General features: G+C 43.1%; 1 protein-coding gene across 1 annotated transcript in view; it reads left to right on the top strand.

The window, feature by feature from the left end:
* The window catches only part of PLXNA4 (plexin A4), a 529,822-nt gene that overhangs the window by 313,098 nt on the left and 192,604 nt on the right, over positions 1–24,120 (top strand). Inside the window, exon 5 of the mRNA XM_088141425.1 lies at positions 17,996–18,096. Coding sequence (XP_087997551.1) covers positions 17,996–18,096 — 101 coding nt within the window. The remainder of the gene's footprint in view (positions 1–17,995; positions 18,097–24,120) is intronic.

Below are 24,120 nucleotides of genomic sequence, written 5' to 3'. Positions count from 1 at the left end.
TCCTCAGCAGTGTGCCTTTTCCGTTGCGGCTCCTGCCCTATGGAACATTCTCCCCCCTGAGATCCAACAGGCCCCCACGTTTTTATCCTTCTGGAGAACATTCAAGACCTGGCTCTTCCCCCAAGTGTTGAGATAGGGCGAGGTCAGGGTGCAATGAGAATGTGGGTTGCATCAGGGAAGTACAGTTGTGGCACCAGATTTTTTTGTTTCTTAGATTTATTGTTGCTGGTTTTATGATTGTGTATATTGTTTTATTGGTGGTAGGCGGCCCAGAGTTGGTTTTTAAGATGAGCTGTTTTAAGTAAGTAAGTAAGTGGGTTGACAGGCAGACAGACATCTTGTATTCTTTAGGGCAGTGTTTCTCAACCTTGGCAAGTTTAAGATGTGTGGACTTCAACTCCCAGAATTCCCCAGCCAGCCATGCTGGCTGGGGAATTCTGGGAGTTGAAGTCCACACATCTTAAACTTGCCAAGGTTGAGAAACACTGCTTTAGGGACTTAGCCTGGCTTCACGCAACATACAGAACTCTAAAACCAAGAGAACAAAACACAACTCCTCTATGTATCCCTTCTGCAATTATTGCAATGTGTTTGCCTGGTCTATGCAACCTGCTAAGCCAAGGGCTGGCTTTCCCCCAATGCACTGAAAAGCAAGCTGTCAGACTTTATTTGAGCCCAATTCAGTAGGTTGTACAAATCCAGCTCGTCTTTGCATTCCTACATCATCCTTGGTTACTGAACAGACCCATTCCCGGGGTTTGCATAATGCTTGAAACTACAAACTAACCAAACATTCTGTTTTTTTCCTAATACGCTAAGCCATGAAGAGCCTACCAAGGTTATGAGCCCCCAAGCTTTCTAGGTTGTACAAATGCCGCCACTAGATTGTTAAGAGAACTGCTGCAGTACATAGTGCAAACAGAGATTTACCACCTCGGCGTAGGAAAACCTATTGAGATCTCAAGCAGAAGAAGGGGAAGATGATATCTTCATCAAATGAGTTTGAATCTAGCATGAGAAAATGGCTCTCTTCATGTACGTTGAACTTGGTTCATGAATTAACCTATTTTGTGGCTTTGCAAAATACTTCAGAGCATATGCTAGTCGAAACCCATAAGCCAGGAGTTCTCAAACTGGGGGTCCAGTCCACCCAGGGTGTCATAAGCAACTTGGGGGATCACTTTTTTTTTTAAGTATGAACCCAGGCAAAGTGGGACTTTGTGTTGAACTCACAAATTTGTTCCCCACATTGTGATGTGGGCCGTTGCGGAATTGCAAATGTTGAGATCTTCTGCCGTCTGTCGACTGGAGTTATTAAAAGTAAGTGGTATATTTACTTCTTGCCCAACCCTAACCTCAGTGAAATTATTGTTTTATTCATGGAAGGAAGGAGAGTAGGCACACCATTTATCGTGGATCAACGTTGCTTTGCAATGCTGCAAAGTTGGAGACGTCCTAAGTTAAGTCCAAAAAATCCTGGGGTGGATGAACACCTAACCAGGTTTATCCTCTGGTTCAGACGCATCGGCTAGTTTTTTTATCTAACCCTGTTAAACGTGTTGTGCAGACAGAGGTGCTGACTTGCAAGCCAACGCTCCAAGAGTCCAAGAAAGTATTTGTTTTTGCAGCTAGTAAAATAGAATTCCCTGCAACATCATAACTTGGAAGTGTGCATACACTTCCCCACAGTTATTCCGCAACCCATCTTCAGAAGCCATGCTTTGAAGTTGACTCCTTTGTAGTTAATGAAGTTTAATGTTAGTTAATGCTAGATGAATCAGAACATTCCTTTGAGATAAGCTGGCCTGTTCAAAGCTGGGACAGATGAGATCCGCTCTTTCCCTTCTCCATCCATTTAACGATCTTTAAAAATAGCCTGCCTAAAACACTGTGCGCATTTTCATGTATCTTTCGCCCCATGTATGCTATTTTGAGCATCTTTTCCTTAACTGGCCTGTTTCAAAAGTTGATTTCACTCATCAAAAGGGCTTTTGTATGTTGTTTTCGCTCCGTACATGCGCTGTGGAATGTGTTTCTTATGTGTACCATGCTGTTTTTCATGGCAGAGTTGCTTGCGCAGAAGGGGAACATCTCCCCACCATGCCTTGAAATGAACAGCACAAAATAAATAAATAAAACCTCCCAGCTGTAGCCCCCAAAGTCCTACTCTACTGCATTTTAAATTACTAAATCAGGTTATCGGAGAATCAAACTCGATTGATCACTTGTGATTACGAGCAACCCTTCTTGCAAGTTGCCTAACATTCACAGATGGATGGCTATCGTATTCTGGAACACGAGACCTCTTCCGAACCCCATTAAAGGCCTGCTTCTGCAAAGCATCCATAATTATAATCATCATACATTTAAATTGTCCCATTATAATAGGAAACATGATGCATCGCAGTGTCTGGCGAGGAAGGATTAATTAGCCCTCCGTTATCCTGTCTGAACAATCGTTTACTTCAGATAAAAAGACACCATGAATTATTTGGCACACCACACCTCCAACATCTTATAAGGAAAAAAAATGAGGCCTCTTGACAAGAGGGAGACTCAAGAATCACGTTGCAACCCAGATCTTAGTTGTCCAGAAGCTGCTCATGACTCATTTATCAGAGGGGGACAACACAAATAATATCAAGGATGATGGATTTTGGAGTCCCGCTTGGGCATCAGGGAAGATCGAGTTCGAAAAACACCTCTCTCTTCCTGTGTTTGTCTCCAGATGTAGCCTTCCTTCTGAAACACGCTGGGTTGATTTATGGATGGAGCCAACTGGTTTTTATAATTAAAATGGATTTTTGGTATAAGCATTGCCAAGTAGCTCAGTCTATTAAAAAGTTGGGGTGACCTGTGCAAAAGAGGTGCATAGCTAAAGCTCTAAGGCAGCATTTCTCAACCTTGGGAACTTTAAGATGTGTGAAGTTTCAAACAGTGGTCTAGAAATTCTGGCTGAAAGTGGGTAGAGTCACAAGCTTATATTAATTTTTTGCTGCTTTTATATTTGCCTGAACCTGAACACATTAAATTATTTTGGTTAAAGCCCCAGAACTTTTGTTGGCAAGAGTGTGCTGGCTATGGTTGGTGGAGCTGAAGTCCCAACTCCACCATGTTAGAAAATATTAAAATTACTGGAACAGGAGGTCTGACCCCAGTTCCCACTCTATTTTATACAGCAAGGGGGTCTTGGGTCAGTAAATTGAGGAAGGCATAAAAGTATGGGCTTGAGAAAAGTTTTACAGATCATCCTTGTTTAGTGACTGCCTCGCTTAGCAACCATTCGCAGTTATGACAGTGATTAAAAAGTAACTTTGTGACCAGTTCTCACATTTACAGCCTTCACAGGCCTGTAAAGCAAAGGAAAGCTGAAGGAAGTTCGTAAGCACAGTTGCGGGTTCACTTAGCAACCACTTCGCTTAATAACCGAATTACCAGTTCCAATTGTGGTTGCTAAATGAGGACGACCTGTAATTCAATACAATTGTGTTTGAGGCAACAGACCAACACCAGTTTCCCAGAGCCATAAAATATAGATCAGTCAAAAGCAATGAGAACTAGAACTTTGACCCTGATTGGGAGTGAACTAGAGAAACAGCCTGTGAGTGAAGGTTGCAAGAATTGTTCTGATGGAGGGTTCTATGAAAATGTGAGCTGAGTTGGACCCGGCTATTTAATTATTTATTTATTAAATTAATGGGCTGCCCCAATCTGTATGACTCTGGGCAGCTAAGCACCTGGATGGGAGACCACCAGAAAATCTCCGGGCTGTAGGAGAGGCTGGGAAATAAAATGCTGGGAAAAGCAGCCTCTTTGTGAACCGTTGCAAAGATAATTACACGGATATTTTCCTGTAGTCACCAGGAGTCAAGCTCGACATAATATAAACTGGCAAAAAAGAAAAGAAAAGAAAGGTGAAGAAAGTGAGATGCTAAAAATAGGAGAAGCAGCTTTCGGGGCTTAAATCATTTCAAGGGTTGTTCTGTCTCCAATGATAGTATTTTAAAAGGAGCTAGATTTCTCAAGCCCAAAGCCTCAGCCGCCTTGGGGAAGGTTTTTCTTGGGCAGATCCTTCCATTAACGGCTAACCTGTCCTGAACCTTGTTGATTGCTTTGGGGAAATCTGAGCCAAAGGCAAAGCTGCAGCCCCCTTTTCTTCCCCAACCATTGCTTCAAAGAACTCTCAACAAGTTAGTTAAGGAGCCAGCCCCTCCTCCTCGCAAATTCACACTTCCTGCCTTCCCTAATCCAATTATGCTTTACAAGGTGTTCTCATGCTAAATCCTGCAAAATTGTTTCTGATATTTTTACCCACAATTTATGTTAACCTACTCAATGTATAATTGCTTGTCTAATCACATGCCCCTTATTTTATTTTATTTTTAATTATAGAATTAAGCTTGACACATTTTGCTTCTTCCCTTCCCAGCGTTTAAGTATCATCTTTGAACCTAAAATATATATAATTACTTTATGACTCCACTGATATCTGTCCGTGTTTCTTTTGAAACGTTCTGGCGCCTGGAAGGAAGGAAAATAACATTTAAGCTGTCTTCCTTCTGCATTGGCAGAAAGCTTTATAGTTTTCTTTGCGAACAGCATGATGAATACTTGGTTTCTAAAATGTATTATTATTTCTATTAAAGTTGGGAATGAATTCAGTCATCCACCAAGTCTGTATTCCGGCTGGAATTCTTAGGGTGTGAACAGGGTTTTCAGACCAGAATTTTCCTAATCGCCAATTCCATCAGATTAATTTTCTGGTCTTGGGAGGTCAAAGTTTGAGTCTGCAATAGGCGAGAAATGGAAGGATGCATATAATCTAAAATTCATTTCCATTTATATACTGATAGACAATCCCCATCAGAACCAGACTGCATTGTTGAAAGCTGGAGCATGAGAATCATATTCCGCAGTTTATCCAACTGTCCTTTCACTCAAGAAATCCCATGCACTGAGGTAGGATCTTTGAGATACTCTCAGAAAGATTTTCTCCATCTGGAACCTCCTCAGGTCTAGAATTACAAGCTCCCAGCATTGAATATTCTAGCAGGTACAGTGTAACATATCTAGAGGCCCTCAGGCTTCATAGACATCCATCCTTAACCACACGGATGCCACAATGATGTTGAAATATGCATTGCAACATCTCCGCACCAGCTCGGCTCTTTTGTACCATGCTGTCACAAACAAGTACCTGAGCATTGCAATTTGCGATGTGCATATGTCACTTGCCTCCCCTTGCTCCTCCTGTGGACACCAAGGCTGAAGGAATTGCTCTGCAAACATTCTGTAGGTGTTCAACTTAGGAAGAATTCTGAGTTAGACCAAGGCTCTGTTATGTCCAGTTTGGAGTCTGGTTTGATGAGAGGTTCTCCAGCAGGACATTAAGACGATAGCCCTCCTTTTAAATCCATTTATGTCTATACCCCAAATCAGCCTCTTGCTTCAATTAAGGTGCTGAATTAAGAAGTTCTCACTATCACCTGGGCTGGACCCACTATCAGCCCAGCAGATTGGCAACCCATTCCAAATTGGTTTCCACCACTGAACATAGTGGAACAAGCTAATTTTATCTCTTTCCTCAGCACCAGCTGGGAGCATATCGGGACCAAGTAGAAAACTCTCTGGAAATAGAAGTCACTCTGAATTCTACCACCCGTCCAAATTAGAGCTGAGACAGTTTGCAGCCAGTTATGCCAAAAGTCCCAGAGCTGCATTCTCTATCCTGGGTAGTAATTATTCAGTAATCTATAGCACATTTCCTTTCCAACTTTGGCTCATCTAGCTCTTGTCCTTGTTCCTAGATCAGAAGTTCTCCAGGTGTTTTTGAGAGCCACTTCCAGAATTTCTTGCCATTGGGTATGCTGGGTAAGACTGATGGTCTTACAAAGTGTCAGCCACCTTCTCTCCGTACATAAGTGGAAAGGTCTAAGAGACAAAATAAATTTCAAGAGCATCAGCTTACCACTCCAGGAGTGCTTAACTTCCATTAACTCAAGGCCTCTACCAAGTCTGGCAAGACACATCAGGGGCCACACTTAGAAGTGAATGAACCTGGACCCATTTTAGACAGAACAGCAGGAGATAGTAGAGATGAAGTGGATACTTTAAACATCTGCAAAGCTTAAACTCCCCATTCCACACCTTGACATCCCCCCAAATTGAAAATATTCAAACAATGGATCCCATCCTTTCTGGGAGCCACAAAAGGGGCACCGGCACGTCATGTGCACTCCTGATTTAAGATTTTGTGTCCCCATCCCTGTAGCTGGGTCTGGATATAAAAGAAAAAAATTCCTCTGGCAGTCAGAATCAATGCATTTTATTGGGAAGGGGGGTCCTAACCACATGGCATATAAAATGGGTGAATTACAACCCCTCTGAAAATGAGGTTTATAATGGAAACCAACTGACCCTTAGCTGCACACAGGAAGGTGGAGGAAAAGCCGGAAGATCAATGGCTTAGTTAGACAAAAATAAAAGATGGCGTTGGTAGTAGGTATGGTCTACCTTCTCTGCAGTTCTGCGTGATTACAGAGTAATCACTGAAGCCTTCCATCTGCAAGGGACAGCAGGTGATGGATGAGGGCCCGGTCCTGCTTCGGACACCTTTTGCTCAAGGGGAATTCATGCTTTTCTTAGCAATCAGTTCCAGGGCTCTTATAGGACACAACTCCCTTTTTTTTCAGAGCTCTCCATGGTGCTGAACAACTGTTCCTTTCACCTTAAATTCAGCCTTTGATTTCTCTCTTTAGAACCATAGGCAGACCATGGCTTGGCTTCTATACATTAATGGGGAATAAATTAGAGGACGCTCAAGACTTCTGGCTAGGGAAACATTGACCTCATTCCCAGATTTTACACTATCTTGGGGAAAACTTCACCAGCTGAATACTTGCTGGGGGTATATTTCAAGACTGCCAGGAAAGCGAAAGGCAATCCTAGAGAGACTATTTTGAAATTAAAGAGGGATAAGCTAAATATAATTTCTGGCTAAATAACAAGCTTAGTGGTAAAGCAGCAGTATTAATAGAGGTGTTCTGTAAGCTTTTTTTTCTCAGTATGTACACATTTTTCTGTCCTGGATAAATTCGGGGGGGACCCCAAATGCTTGTCAGATTGGTTTATAGTTATCAAAGCAAAAGGCACTGTTTTAGCAGATACTCTTGGCTTCTCTATAAAGACATGTAGGTGAATTTATGCACTCTTTATGCTATCATGCTACCCAGTCCATGACAGTTGGACTGGTTGGTTCCCCGATTGGCTGCTAGCAAGCTGAGAGGATGAACCATCACTGCAGGGTAATAAGAGATCAAGGCTAAACATGCACGCCTACAAATATAAGAGGCCACAGTGAATGGGTTCACCTTAAAGTTTTCAAGAGGCATGCATTTGGTATCTCTTTATCCTTACCATCAGCATCTGGAGTTGTTGCATGAGAGTCATACTCCTGGATAAAGTGTCTAAGTTGGAAGGAAATTAGATGCTGGTTGATACATTTCCAATTTAGAGCTCTCAGAACTAAATTATGGGAGAGGTACAAGTGAGATAAGCCATTAAATCAGTGTTTCTCAATCTTGGCAACCTGAAGACGTGTGGACTTCAGCTGGCTGGGGGAATTCTGGAAATTGAAGTCCACATATCTTAAAGTTGCCAAGGCTGAGAAACACTGCATTATATAGTCAAATGCAGAGCTCTCAAAGTTCCTTCCTAAAGACTAACTGGGTTTGTAAGGGATCATTAAAGGTATCCTACACTTTGTTGACTGCAGGATGCAGTCATGCAAAGTTTTTAAAAATGGGTAGTGGGAGTTCTCCTAGAGACAAATTGTTTTATCACTGCAGGCTCTTGACACCCATCCAAGAGAAAGAAGGGGAGGCCATAGATCTGCAAAAGAAGCCAGAGGAAAAGCTGTCGTTATAATTTTACAGTTCACTGATGTGAAATGGAATCTAGTAAATAAAAAGCCGCACTTCCTGAACTGTGTAAATCTGCCAGAGCTTGGAACTATGAATCAGCCAAAGAGCCAACTGGGTGGGTGGGTCTTCTTCCCAGTTAGGGTTGCCGACGCAGCCAGGAAGGAACATGACAGATAAGCCCTTGGAATGGGAGAAACTGGGCCCTTCTGCAAATGATTCTGCTACCCCCAGAGGAGTTGGCGAAGGGCTTAAGAATCTGTTTTTGTGCTCAAGGATCCGGAATGTGTGATCTCAGAGCTGCTGGTTTGCATTTGGGGACCTTTCAGTTACACCAACTCTTAAGCTGATTCACAGATTGATGGCTTCCTCTTTAGAGTTGCTGATATGGCTCAGACAAGATTCATAGGCTTGGTAAATGGATAAACTTGGTTAATTGTGGGCCAGCTCCAGAGAGGATTTTTGCTAGGAATCTCAAAGGAGCTCCAAGTTGCAACAGATACATCTGTACCTAGATATTTTCCAATCAAAGAAGCTGAAGAAAAGACCAGATCTTCTTACCATCATCCTATTCCAGATGTAGGCATATGACTATGTCTTTGGTACCTTCAAGTCATTCTTGGCTCCTGGCAACGGTCTGGACAAGCCCCTGCAGTTTTCTTGGCAACATCTGAAAATGTTGGCCCTGGCCTTCTTCTTCCTAGGGCTGAGAGAGAGGGACTGGCCCAAGGTCCCCCAGCTGGACTAGAACTCACACTCTCCTGGTTTCTAGTCCAGCCCCTTCACCACAAGACCAAACTGGCTCTCATTTATGAATATTACATTTATGAGTATTACCACAATTTTATTTTAAAGGTTGGATATGGTGATTGATCGTTACAATTTTCAGTCTTCAGTGTGCTGTTCAAGCTGACAGTGCAGGTTGCTGAAATGGTTTCGTTAGCCAGATGGAAGTGGAAAAGGTTTTGTTTTGTTTCAGTATGTTTTTGCACACTTTTGGGGAGAAATGTAAGAGACCACTCTGCACCTGTGAGAAAGGAAAAGTTTGAGATGTTCGTAAGGATTATAGTCCACTTGCAGAACCCAGTTACGCCTTGACTGGATTCTGATCTTAACATTCAGGCTCACGCTATAGAAAGCCCGTAGATCATGGACTGCAGAAATTCAGGGCTACAGAATATTTGAATCCCAAACCTACGTGAATAAAACATTGCTGAAGTCACATAATAAGCCATGTCCGAAAGAGAAATGTCGTGGCTCACAAAACTTTCTAAGGTAATTAGTGGGTTTTTACAACACGCTGAGCCAAAATGACATAACCCCACTGCAGCCTAGTCTAGCGTATTGCACAAACCTAGGCTCTGTTTTAACAGGGCAAGGAAAGGAAGGGAGAAGAGCTTAAAACAAAAACCCACCTAAAACACTATCATGATCCACAATAAATGTTCTCTTCTTTTTATCATTGCATTGTGCCTTTCAGCTTCAGCATCTGGCAGGCTTTGGAAGCTAATCAGGGCCAGGTCTGTTTAGTACTTAGATGGGAGACCGCCAGAAAATCTTAAGAGATGTGCTCTCAACAGGGAAGTCTGTCTGTCTGTCTGTCTCTGTCTATCCTGGAAGAAGCCAGCAAACAACCTCCATACTATTGCCAAAAAAAAAGTGAGATTTTTTTCTGTGCGTGCAGTTTTTCTCTCTCGCTTATGGCTCTTTTATACACATGCTCCCTCTTTTTTTTTTTTTTCACAAGTCAAAAGCATGGGTTTGATTGTTGTTCTTTAGGATGTTTTTGTCTAATTTTAGATTTGACCATGGATGTTTTGAATTCTTTGGCTATATTCTGTGTAAGCCATCAAGAGGCTATTTTTTTGTATTCTGCTGGATAGAAAGGGCATTGAACAAGTCAAGTAAAATAAAACAGAAGCAAAAGCAAGTTGGAGCTTCTTTCCTTGGAGGGAAGGAATTCCTTCTGCAAAAACTCAGGATATTTGAGAGATGGTAGATTGAAGAAATTTGGTGCAGGCACGAGAGCTGCCTTATATTGAATGATCATTGGTCGGTCCAGCTCGGGGTTTCTCAACCTTGGCAGTGGACTTCAACTCCCAGAATTCTCAGTAATAGCTGTGCTGGCTAGGGAATTTTGGGAGTTGAAGGCTAGACATCTGGAAGGTACCAGTAAGGGATGGCTGAATTCAAGTTGTACCTCCTTCACCTTGAAATGTTTGGCGTTCATAATTTAGAACAGTGCTTCTCAACCTGGCAACTTCTATGTGTGGGGACTCCAGTTTTCAGAATACTCAGCAGTAGCTATGCTGGTGGGGAATTCTGTAAGTTGAAGTCCCGCAGGTTTGGGAAAGACTGGTCTAGTTACTCTCTGGAGTTCTGGGGTGAGGTTTAGGACATCATCTGGAACCTGACGTTTCTAATTGGGGAAGTAGCAGGGATTGAGTCTTGGAGTAAAGTAAGTATCCTTCCACTGATTTTCTGTCAGAGGTACATAAATAGGTGGTCCAGATTGAGGGTCCCTCACATCAACAAAGCATGATCAAGCTGGTAGAAAATAACAAAAAATCCCTGGCTGAGTCTTCCACAAGCTGGAGCCAGAGGAACTAACAGTGATCTATCCAGATGACCAGTGCAGCGGTGTAGCGCATCAGCAAATACTTTGAAAAAGTTGTTTTAGAGCGTGCAGGAGTTATCTGTTACTCTTTAAAGCAGCCATGTCTTTTTCTGGGATTAAACGGCCACCTTCTGGAACTGAAGTGTGGTCCCAGGGAAAAAATGCAGCTGCCTTAAAGGGTTGCTGGTAGGTGCTACTTCAACACTCCTGCAGTCTAAGGAAGCAGATTCAAAGCATTGCGCAAGTGTAAGGATTAGCGTGTCCTTAGAGGCACAGGTCCATGTGAGGCTCATTCCTTGTCTCAGGAGCAGCATCCAGCCAATTGATCCATGCAGAGCAATAGGTCAGGTTAACATTAGTTTTCCTGGGTTGGATTTATGGTGCTTAGTTCAACAGAAGGCCTTCCCACCATAGGCTGCTGTAGCAGATACAAGACATTGTGCCTTGAAGAACGTTTTAGTTGCACTAGATGCAAATTCTAACACCAACAATTATGGGCAGGTATTATGGAGTGGGAGGGATAGCGTGAAGCCAGACTTAAAAGAGAGGTTCTCCAAGACTGTCTCCCCCCAACCTGGTGACCCACAGATGTTTGGGGGGAAAACTGTCAGAATTCCCAGCCAGCCGATGGCCTTGCTGGATGGCAATTCTGACAGCTGTCTACAAAAGTTCCAGAAAACACCAGGTTGAGGAAAGGCTGCTTTAGGTGTTCGTTTGGTCCCGGTATGGATGTAAGTTTAGCAGAACTGCTCCTCCTGAACTAATGTTTGTTTTATTGTTGTGTGTCTGTGTGTGTACTTAAAAGTTTTAAGAGCGATAATAAGAACTAATACAAACTAAATTAGAACGGGGAAAATGAAAAAAGAAAGAGAGAAATCACAGAAAAAGCTAAAAGTGCAGTAAGAAAAGAAAATAGAAAAAAAGAAAGATATAAAAAAGGATACAAAGTTATAAAGCAGTGGCTTCCAATATTCTTCACAGCAGTTATAAGTACAATTCTATCGTAAGTTCTCTCTCTAAAGTTACATCGTGACTCTCTTCTTTCTGTGATCTATCCTGTCTAACCGTCAAAACCATAAAACAAAACTTTTTCTTCTTTTTATGCAAAAAGTCCATAAGGGGTTTCCAATCACTAATAAATGTAGATGCTGTCCTTTTTCTAGTCAAAGACATCAGTTTGTCCATCTCGGCAAGATCTGTCAATTTCACCAACCATTCCTCTACGGTGGGTAGTGCTGAAGAACCTTTCCATCTTTGGGCATGTAATACTCTCGCTGCAGTAATCATGTGCTGAAATAATCTTCCATGGCTTTTTTATAACTGTTCATCCATCCATCATAAAAGGAAACCGAACTAACGTTTGGAACAGAACACGGCATCCTTCTAGAATAAAACAATTATTCTGTTTTTGGTTTTTTGTGTATTTGTTAAATGCACCAATCTATGAATAATTATGAGCAACTCACCATGGGTGGTATAAAAATGTGCTATTCTAACCATGAAATGTATATCTTTGGGAGATGTGCATGGATCCTATTGCAATTTTTTAATGAAAAATTAATGGATGGAAGTAGCTTGAGAAACCAGCCTAGGAGAAATGTCTCATCCTCCACTCTTACTGGAGAGTCCTCTCCTATGACAGGCCAAACCGTAGATACGTCTTGTTTCTCCACTACTGCCATTTATGGATTTATGTATGTTTGCTTTGTTTAGAAGTGAAGGGGCCAAAATGTTCTTTAATGTAGAGGCCAAACACAGAGGAGGTACAGATGGGACCTTGAGCAAACTATCTCTAGATATTTGAACGGGATGGGGAAATCATGCTGAATAAGACAGTCCTGCCATGTAGAACGTAAATAGGAAGTTCATGAAATCTAAGTTAGCCAGATTTGGAACAAACACTTAATTTGAAATGTAATGCTCTTCCCTCTAAGGGGGAACAGGGTTCATGTGTTATGTTTTCTCTTATACCACTGTTCCTCTTGTGAGTCCAGGGCTGGAGGAAATACCTTCCCAGTTAGTTTGGAATATGGTCATCCCTTCTGCAGCATGACCCTGGCCAGGGACATCTTCAGGAGAACAGGGGGGTCAAAAAAGTCAAGATGGCAGCCATATCATGCAGTTGGAGCTTTATGGCTTTTTTAATGTGTCTCTCCATCACCATCTTGCCATCACCATCTTTATCCTGCTTCCCAAGACACGGCTGGCCCTGATGCGATCTGATACCACCTGAGCAGACAGAAGCCTGCTGGTTTCCACGAACAAGCTTAAACTTGGTGGGGGAAGAAGCAGGCAAGAAACTATGGATTCAGTATTCTTTTTTTAAAAAAAGTTGATATCGGGCCGTCCTTTGTTGCAAGAGACTGCGATCCCGTCATAATAATTAGCGAGAGTGGCAAATTGCTGCATTGCGTGCTTTTCGTTTCTTCCTGTCTCTGGGGCATCTTGAAAGGCTGACAGCTCCTGGAGGGCACTGGCTGCCCTACCGACGAGCTGCGGAGAACTGAGCAGAATTAATTGCAGATTTACGTGGCACCGGGGGAGAAGGAGGAATGGGTGGGAGGTTGCTTCAGATCCGAGCCACGATGTGCGATCTTTGCTTATTGCTGCTTTCCCTTCGGCTGACGACCCTTAGGTGGTGTACCTTTCACTCACGGCTCCCTTGTTTTCAGAAGTCTCCCCCTTTATTAATTAGAGGCCCCGACACAAAAGCTTGAGTCACTGTTCAGCAGGGTACAATTTTAATTAATCTCACCGCCAAGTGGTTGAAGGCAAACGTGTAAAAGGGGCCAATATACCAGCAATTAGACACAGCATTGAGAGCAGTCTTGCAAAGCTGGGCACACAACCTTGGCACGCCGCTGCAAACCATCTCCTGAGCAAGTCATTTGTGTAATTTGGGCGGGGGGGAGAGTTCCAGCCACCCTCTCCCACTGCCAGCCTTTAAAAATGGGTCCCAGAATCCAAACATGTGGCAAATTTTTTTGTTTTTCTGCATATTGCTTGGCAGTGGTTTGTTAACAGGTGAGGATGCCAAAGATGCAAGTGGACAGAAGAACACCTGAGAAAGTGGGTGAGATCAGTGGTCTCTTCAGTCCAAAATTCTGGATCAGACACCTCTGAAAAGTTCACAAGCAGAAGAAGAGAGCGTTCTTTCTCTGTTTTCCTGAAATACCTGAGCTCTGGCCATAGTGCTGTTATGACTGCTAACTGATAGATTTCTTCCCTTCCTACTTCTCCTTCCCAATTTTGTCTCCTTCCTTTTTAAAAGGATCTATTTATTTTATGGTATTCATCTGCTTGTTATCAGAGACCAGCGTACTAGGAAACTGCTTCTCCACCCCTCAGATCCCAGCTTACAGGGTTAAGCATACCTTTTACATTTTTCCTTTCAAAACAATAACAGTAAAATCAGTTACTTCCTTGTCGCATATTTTTAGCCATTTTAACCCAACAAGATGACAATTGAGCAGAATTTAGCTATCTTTGTGGTAGTCTCCACAATTTTGTTGGAAAGTCAACAGTGTTATCTGGCTGGGTTAGTCTAGTTTGTACAACCCGGTTGTTAAAGTCATCCTCTTCCTCCAATGACCAGATACAAGTCCAGCAAGAAAAACTTCAACTTCTCCAGGTCAAAGTTGCTCATTTCCATGCTCTCATTGTCTCTGTCCTCATTGGCTGCATCTTCCAGAACAGTGTTTTTTAACCTCTTTCAGGTAGCAGGTCCTGGGAGAGATTTCTAAAGTGTCCCTGGAGACACTGCCAATCTGAAGAAATACTAGCCTAGATCAGTTTTTTTTACACCTCAGCAACTTTAAGATGTGTGGACTTCAACTCCCAGAATGCTGGCTGGGGAATTCTTGGAGTTGAAGTCCACACATCTTAAAGTGGCTAAGGTTGAAAAACACGGTTCTACAACTATAGCTCCTGTTGGTACCTACATAACTCATGAATGATACCAGTCCGGTTCCTCACTAGGCAAGATCTATGGTTGAGGTTCAGTGGGCCAGCCAAGATGGAGATTCTGTTACTGTAACCCTACAATAAAGGTAGTGTTAATACTTATGGTTTTGGTTTCCTGTCTGGATTACTTCAAAGGGCTGACATCAGTCTTGTAAGTCTGAAAGTACCTCTCCCCTCCCCACCTTTACTTTCCAGAGAACTAGGGAGAGTCTCTTCTGAGACACTTTCTCCACTTCCATTCCTTCTGTGGGCTGAGCTGTCTTTTCTCTGACCATTGTCTAGGCTGCGGTTCTTCCTCCTGTCTCCCATGGTTATTCTCACAGCCCGTTACAGGGATGGGCAGACACCTTTGGGAGCAGGCTGTCCCACAGATAACCTGGTCTTATGCCATGTAGGGGTGTTGATGGATGCAACATTTATAATTTGTCCATCCTATGACTGTATTGGCACAGCTTACTTTACCAGGTTGGATCAGAGAAATTGAAGAATACATGAAGTTTTGTAGTATTCTTAGCTAAGTTTTGCTGGTGGGGATAGCTTTGCGCACTGTGTAAACTCAGCCCATTTGATTCATTTAAGGTTCAGGGTAGTGCACAAGGCCAGAAAATGGGTTAATTCAGTAACCAGGTTCAGTCAACCCAGCCTAGGTCTCAGATACTTTTGCACCTCAAATCCCAGCTTCCTTTCATAGCAATGGCACTGACATATTTCTGTCTTGTTCTAGTTTCTCTCTTCCTCTTGCAATTATATTTTAAGCCCCCAAGTTGGAAGTTGCAAGCCTCTTCTTGGTTATTTTTCAAGGCTTCCTCCATGAACCTTTCAGTTCATAGCTCATCTCCCTTAATGTTGTTTGAAAGCTGCCTATAAGGTACAGGTAAACTCACCTGCAATCGGTCACTCCTGGCTGTTTGAAACTTTAGTATCGATGGGCTTCAAAGGTGCTTCATCATATTGACTTCTGCATCAGTAGGGGAACCAACTTTCTCTGCTGACGTGGGAACCTACAGGGTGAAAGTCTACAAAACTGATTGCACTGCATCTCCGTGTTGCATCTAGTCAATTCTCCCCACCTCCAGGAAAATGCCATGTGTGATAAAAAAAGAGCACTTCAAGGTTGGTAGATGTTATCTGAGAAGGTTTTGCTACCAAAATTGGGAACAGGGGAATTAATAGCTGGCAGAAATATCATCTAAGCTAGAAGTCCATTTCAATCAACCCTAGATCTCAGGGAAAAAAATGAAGAAAAGAAGCAAAGTAGATCAGGAGGATATCAATTCTGCCTTCAGGACTCTTCAAAGGGGAATGGATTTGTGGATGGATTCTCACAAGACACAAAACATGAAACCTCGTTTTGCAGACACCTATTGCTATGTTTGCATAACATGCTAGGACTAAAATCAGCTTTCTTATGGTTTAACCAGATGACCTGGTTCACACAATGTATTAAGAGACCAGCTGAATTCTCACAACACAGTAAATCACAAATTACTCAACCCCATTCTAGCTTAATCTGGTGTGCCTCTAGAATTTCTATAATATTTATGACATGTAAAATATAATTTCAATAAGTACACAGGTTTTTTCATTACATACCCTGGACTGGATGTATCTGGAGGTCTTTGGGACTTGATGAATCTTTGTTCACTTTCATCCTTTTCTTCTTTTCTTAAAAAAACTCAATTGCTTCTACCCCAAGTTAACTTTCTGTCTTTTCTGGGCAGGTAAATACACCTCTAAGCAAAGCTGTGGCTATCTATTCTATGTAATGTTTAATATTTTCCCCACAGATGTTTTTACATTTCCCTCTATCATATACAACCCTGAGAGTCAATTCAGATTGTGGTGGGATATAAATGCAATGATTGGGTGGGTGGATGGAAGGATGGATGGATGGATGGATGGATGGGTGGGCTTCAATGGATCCTCATAAATAAAGGATTTTTATTAATATTATTTTTGCTGCCAACTATCATCTTGTTCACTTTTGTTTTGAAAGTATTAATTCAACTAAAGATATCAGTGAGAGCCAGTTTGGTGTAGTGGTTAAGGCACCAGGCTAGAAACCAGGAGACCATGATTTCTAGACCCACCTTAGGCACAAAGCCAGCTGGGGGACCTTGGGCCAGTCCCTCTCTCTCAGCCCTGGGAAGAAGAAGGAGGCCAGGTCAAACCACTTCTGAAACCTTGCCAAGAAAACTGCAGGGACTTGTCCAGGCAATTGCCAGGAGTCAACACTGACTCAAAGGCACCCCCCACTCAAAAAAAGGACATCAAGGGATGTCTTTAGGGCACTTTGGTTCTCAGAAATGCTGTGTTGTCCATTCCTGATGATGTGCTAGGACTGTGGTGTAACAGCTCGCCTAAAAGATGTCAGGAACACACCAACAAAGATAAAAAGGAGCAAGAAAGTGTGGGTAGCCAGGGAGGCCACAGACTGCAAGAAAGATGATTGTACACACACACCTCCTGGCCACCGCATTAGGAAAATTGTGTTACTTAGGACCATTCCATGTACTTTGGTCAATTGATGCAACAGTGTGGGTGTGGCAATACCACACACACCTTCCTTGACATTCATATTTATATTAACCAAGTCATTCCAAATAGATGACTTCTATCCATATCAGTGTTTCTCAACTTGGCAAATTCCAGAGGTGAAGACTTCAACTCCCAATTTTCAGCAATGGCCATGTTGGCAAGGGAAGTTTAGGAATTCTAGGAGTTGAAGTCCATATATCTAGAAGTTGCCAAGGCTGGAAAATACAAATCTATAGGTTAGTGGCCATCACCACATCAGGTGGGAATGAATTCTACAGAACAAAAGGATACCCCTCCTGGATGGTGCCAAGGTCCATCTTAGTCCAACATTTGGATTCTCACAGTGGGCCACCAGATACTGCTGGGGTGGTTGGAAGCAGGAAGTGGAGATATACCTCTTTTCTGCTATTGTTCTCCTGCAACAGGTATTTGGAGGCAGGCTGACCCAATCTCAGTAGTTGCGTGGAGTCTTCAAAGATAAATAAGCCTTCATTAGATCTGTCCTCCATGAATCTATCCAGCCCCTTTTGAAAGCCCTCCAAGCTGAAGGCCAGCACTAAATTTTGTGGCCATGAACCACACAAGTTCATTATGCACTGTGTGAACAAGTGTTTGTTCTGAATCTCACTCCAGAATGTCGCTGGTCCTGCTGTTTTGAGAGCTGGAGAACAACCTCTCCTGGCTCATTTTTTCCAGGGCAGGCATGACTGTATATGAAAGTTTCATATTCAGTTATAAGCCTGCAAATCACCAGCTTGTTTGCTTTGGCTTCCAGGGAAGAATTGTTACGGAACTCAGAATCATACCTACTCATTTGGATCATGAACTTGGGCTGCTTTGCCAAGGATGGATGGTTGGGCATTCACTGCCTTGCTGGGTAGGACATGAACAGCTTAGGAACTTGAGTGGCCTGTCCAGAATTGTTAAAAAATTCTTTCTTTTCCCTTGTCCCCCACAGCTTATCCGTGTACCAGTGGAGTCATGTGAACAATACAAAAGCTGCAGCGAGTGCCTGGGCTCAGGGGACCCCCACTGCGGATGGTGTGTGCTCCACAACATGTAAGTGTGACTCACAGGGACTGGAGAAGGCCGTTGCCTCATCCTCTTCTCTTCTCTTTCCCCCCATCTCACCTTTTCTCACCATTGTGTGTGAAAGACAACAAATCTGCAAATGGAGAGGTCCATCTCCAGGGAGATGAAAGCTGGGTCATTGGAAATGGAGCTCCTAGTTTGGAAAGGGAAAAGAAACATAGGAAGGAAGGGGTGAGGTTCTGCTAAAGTCTAGCCATCGCTCTTCTGTCCTCACTGGTTGTTTGGAACAGCTGCAGCTTCGCCCATTCCTGACATAAAGCACAACATTAGAGACCCAGCGTGGTATAGTGGTGAAGGTGCTGGACTGAAAACCAGGAGACCGTGAACTCTAGTCCTCCTGTAGGCATGGAAGCCAGCTGGGCAACCTGGGGCCAGTCCCTCTCTCTCAACCCAACCTACTTTTCAGGACTGTTGCAGAGGGGATGAAAGGAAGGGAGATCTTAACCTACACCAGGGTGAGCTCTTGGAAGATAGGCAGGCTCTAAGTCCCACAAACAAATAAATAAGGATGAGAACATGTTAAACTGTAATGGTACATGGGGAAGACCTTGGGACACAGAGCCAAAAGACACAGCCAAGGGAACAGTCAGTTAAGCGACAGCATAGCCCACAGCTGGAAAATGGGTAGGGCAAGAGGCTCAGAAGGGACCCTCCCTAGTTTCTCAGGCTGCAAAGGAGATGGGGGGACAATTGCACTTTCAGACCTGCAAGATTCTGTTAATGTAGCTTTACAATGAAGCAGAATTAGCTTATCTGGTTGTGTTTTCTGTCTGGTCTACCTGGTAAGGCTGACATCAATCTTGCAAGTCTGAAAGTACGATTTGCCCACCATCTACTTTACAGCCTGAGAAACTAGGGAGGGTCCCTTCTGCGTCTCTTGCCCCACCCATTATCTAGTTGTGGGCTATGCTGCCTCTTATCTGACTGTTCCCTTGGCAGCTTCTCTTCACTGAGTTTCCCAAGATCTTTCCCACATACCATTACATAAACCCATGGATAAAATACACGCAACTCCTCATTGCATCCATTTCTACCATGCTAAATTCTGCTATTACGTTTCTTCCCAAAACACAACAAAGTACTTCTGCCAAAGTGGAATCTGGGACGGTCCGTCCCCGGAGCATCTGATGTGCATCTGAAGGCTGGTTTGGGGTAGTGGAGAAGGTGCTGGACTAGAAATGGGGAGACCGTCTGTTCTGACCTTCCTTTAGGTATGAAAGCCAGCTGGGTGCCTTTGGGCTGGTCCCTCTCTCTCAGCCCCACCCACCTCACAGGGTTGTTGTGGTGAGGAAAAAGGAGGAGGGAGAGCTATGTTCACTGCCTTGAGCTGTACAAAATAAAGGTGGGACAGAGATCCAGTAAGAATAACAACAACATTAAGAATTGTTTGTGGATTTCTTTATTAACATCAATCCTTTCTTACCGAATCCTACTGAGGCCCATCTTGGGTTTGTTTCATTCTTCAGTTCTGCTCTGTGTCATTTCCCAAATAGCTCTGACCTAATATTGCCCAACCCAGCTGCGGTTTGAGGGCAGACCCTCCAGCCAGATGTGGCTGCATAAGCCACTTGGTTCAGTTTCCCAAACGAAAAGTTGGTCTAGCTCACTGTGATGGAATGGAATTATGAAGGCCAGCCTCAGGGAGATAAACATTTTCTTAGCTCACCAGAACCGTGTGGGAGGAACAAGAGGATAAGACTGGAGGAATTCACACTGTTGTGGTTGGAGGACTTTGGGAACTGGGGTTTTAGTCTGGGAATATTCTTGCTAGAGGTTGCAGCTAATAAACATAGCTGGACTGAATTGGCATTGTCTCTTGGAGTTCCTTGGGCTAGGCCTGACACTCACTTCCCTTTCCTGAGTCTGGCGTTTTCACATCTGGACTGCACAGATTCAATTGGCTACTAGAGGGCAGCAAGGAAGGATGATCTTGGAGATCTGGATGTAGTTAGTTTACTCTCTGGGCCAGTGTTTCTCAACCTTGGCAACTCTAAGATGTGTGGACTTCAACTCCCATGGCTGGCTGGGGAATTCTAGGAGTTGAAGTCCACACGTCTTAGAGTTGCCAAGGTTGAGAAACCCTGCTCTGGGCAGATGATGAGAACTTTAACCCTACACCATTGAATGGTACCTACTTGGAGAAAAACAGTTGTTCTGCACAAAGGAAGGAAGATGGCTTTGAAGCAGTGGGTCCTGCCCGGTGTCTTGGATTCAATGCATTCTGGGGGAAAGGTCCTTTCTGAAAAGGACAGACCTGACCCAGACCAAGGAGAACACTTTGTTTTTCTCCAGGTCTGGATGGAAACCTAAGGTCCTGCTTTTGTTCTGTCTGCGTGGAGCCTCTTCAGAACTGTGGTCCAGAGAAGCAATTTGCAGCTTACCCAGTTTCAAAAGCTGATCCCAGGGCGCCACCAGTCAATGCAAAAAACGGCAGTGCGCCAGCTTTGGCTGGCTATTCACGGAAGAAGAAACAGCAGGGCCCTTTCCTCCCCCTGTTCTCTGCACTACTCACGATACTGGCTTCTTTTTCCCAAGGGGTAGGCTGCCATAGATGAGAGTATTGATTTCTCCAACTTTTCGGTCTTAACTTTGTAGGAGGAAATGTGACCCTGTGTGCAGTGGGCACAGAGAGAGCGAGAAAGAAGCTTGGAAAAAAGGAGGGGGGATGGATTTCTAGGTGGCAAGGACTGAAATTTGGAAGGAAAGGCCATGGAAGTTTCTGACTGCAGCTGTGTTAACTGGCATCTGACTCCTAGATATTCTGTCCACCTCCTCTTCCCAGAGCCCAAAAAGTAAGATTACCATATTGGGTGAAAAATCTAGACAACCACCAGGTGATAATGACGAGTTTGAGTTTGTGTAACTCCATATCTAGTGGGTGTCTTGCTTTTTGAAGCCCTGATATGCTCATCTTAATGTTGTGTGAACGCAGCGGTTGTCTGCAGTCCCACTACATGCTTAACCTGGCTATGGAATGGACCTGTTTTCTGGGTTCACTCAAGACACTTAATCATCAACTCACCAAATGCACACAGCGTGCAAAGGTACACCCCTTCCCTCCGTAAAAACCTAACTAACTAAGGCTAACACTGAACAAGCTTCGCATGTTGCGTGAGTTCAGCTGCTGTACCTTGGAAGTTACCTGGCTAAGCATGGGGTGTAAATGTAGCCCCTGATATAGCAAAATGGGATAAAGGTTCCATATTTTTGCATTCACCGGACTTATGATTTAGTTGGCATCTGTCCAAATGGGAAAGGAGAAGTTTTTACTCCTGGATCAGCCCAACCTCACTTGGTCTTCTTCTCAGTGAAGGCCTGACTAGAGTGGAGCCATCTTCTTCAGGTCCCCAATTCAGTGGTATTGTTGGCTAAGGGTGTAATTTGCAAAGAGAATCGATTAGAACTACAAATGCATACAACACTGTAATGATAACCAGACCCCTGTGAAGAATAACTGCCTAACCTTGGATCTTTACACAACCTGAGGACTGTGTAACACATTTTCTAGGGTGCCCATTTATATAGCAACAAAAAAGGGAATCTGAATATAGCAGTGTTCTTCAACCGTGGCAACTTTAAGATGTGTGGACTTCAACTCCCAGAATTCCCCAGCCAGCAAGGTTGCCAAGGTTGAAGAACACTGGAATATGGTGAAACCTCAATTTAATAGACTCCCACTTAGCAGACTTTGGACATTTTGAATAGCAACAGGTAATATTTCCTTTCAGGCTTCCCCTGAAAAAGCAAACATTATGAGGTCATGTCTCTTTCATATTTAACAGACAATTGGGAATAACAGACACCTGCCTTCCTCTCAAATTAGCCTGTTAAATCAAGGTTTACTAAGCCTAACACCAGCACTGAGTGTGTTAGAGAGATGCTGAAATTCAGGATTGTGATACAATTCACAGGAGCTGATATCTGTCCCGAGCATTGGATACATATAAGCCACCATTTTAAATTTCCCATAATGCTCTGGAACTCCCTACAGACTATTTTGGAACCTTGTGATAAATCTTATAATGGCAACTAGAATTTCTTTCATGAAATCCACTAGAAATTACACTTTTTGGCCTATATATTTTCTGTACCACTATAACACGATAAAATAGAACAGAAGAACTGTGTCTGTATAACATGCTTAACCTGATTACTGAATTAATTCATTTTCTGGGTTGTACATAATGACTGGGATTTGCACACTACTGGAAACCACTAGGGAAAAAAAACTAAACAAAAAGATTAGCTTGTTGCATGAACATAGCCCCTAGGTCTTTAACTGGTTAAGCGTGTTGCACGGACACAACCATGTTTGTCAGGAGAGCACAGTGAGTTATTTGACAGCAATTCTAGGCCACTCTTCTGCCAGTTGACTAATGAAAACAACAGCCACACAGTTAAAGCAAATGATCAATACAAAAAAAAAAAATTCTACTGAAAAGAAGAAAAGAAAATGTAAAAAAATCATGGCGCCCCCATTCAGCTTGGGCCAAAGGCAAAAGGAAATAAAACTATTTTAACATGTTTCTAAAAATCCAGGAAGATGGGAACTACATGTATCTCAGGGGAAGGGGGGAGCTTCATAAAATGGGGGCTACCACTGAGAAGACCTTCAAACTGGGAGATGGCAAGAGACTCACTAGGCTTCTTGGGCAGGGAGTCCATGAGAATGGACGACTGGACGAGATGGGCCAGGATTCAATCCAGCAGGGCCCTGCTCATTTTCTTATGTTCTTAAACCTATATCTCAAAATATAAAGTTTTCTTGAAGCAGATTCAACTAAGACCAACAGATGCCACATAAAGTTATCATGGTACCAATAGAAGAGAATATCTGTAGCTCAGGGTTGAACTGGGGAGTCCTTGGGGTTCTCTGAGCTTGGTGGTTTTCTTGCAGATGTTTCATTACCCGACTAGGTAACATCTTCAGTGTTAGAAGGGAGTGGGGTTTGCTCTCTGTTTATAGCTTGCCCTGTCAGTGTTGGTGGGGGTGTTGTTTTCTCTTTGGTAGTTCCTTAATTAAGCAGTTGTTTACTGCTTGATTGTTTGCCTGAGTTGGTAGTTCCTTGATTAGGGTAATGTTTATTGCTTTGATTGTATGTCTGGTGTTAATACCTACTTATCTGGGAGTTGATTGCTGGCAAGAAGGTGTTGTGGTCTTTTTATTTCCTCTTTATTGTCTCTTTTGAATAGTGTGTAGATGTTGTTTATCTCTATGTGCCTGTTGATGGCTGACTTGTCTGAATACCAAGCTTCCAGGAATTCCCTCAAGTTTTTTTTCCCTAGGAGCTACCAAGGAAAAAACAATTCTCCCACCAACACTAACAGGGCAAGCTATTGTATATAAACAGAGAGCAAGACCCACTCTCTTGTACCATTGAAGGTGTTACCTAGTCAGGTAACAAAATGTCTGCAAGAAAACAACCAAGGACTCTACAAAAGTATCTTTGAAACACTGATTTGATTTTCCCAAGTGAAGCTTCTCCCATCTCCTGTGTAACTAAACTAGTTGCTCACGATCACTCTTGGTCCAAAAGCTGAAGCACTCAGTTGCTGTTTCTAAAATTAATATCTTCTAAATAACAGTAATTTATACTCAGTGAAATCTTGAATGCAACCTATCATAACCTGGTGAATATTCCAATATCAAGCATATGTGGACAAGGGAAAGGGAAAAGCCACCTTATCATATCAGACACTGGATGGATTGCATCTTCTCATATGACCAAGATATGAACTTTATGGGATGATAAAGAACGGTGCTGAACAACTGAGTAAAAGAAATTAAATCCTGACATGAACAAGCTATACTGCATTGATTCTTGGCCGTATCTTCTAGCAACCATATCTGGAACTTCTTTCCATTCAAGGAAGAAGCAAACAATGTTTATGAAAAAAACGGTTGCCTGCAATGCACCTACTTTTCTGATGATCTCCTGACTTCCCGATAGCTTTTTCTTAAGCTTCCCTCCAGAGCGGGAAGACACTATT

This window comes from Python bivittatus, unplaced genomic scaffold (assembly GCF_059951505.1).
Source record: "Python bivittatus isolate LINGU-HERP-01145 unplaced genomic scaffold, Pbiv_v1 ctg000330_np1212, whole genome shotgun sequence".
NCBI classification, from domain to species: Eukaryota; Metazoa; Chordata; class Lepidosauria; order Squamata; family Pythonidae; genus Python; species Python bivittatus.
Note: the sequence above shows the minus strand (reverse complement) of the source record. Positions and strands in the feature narration are given on the sequence as shown.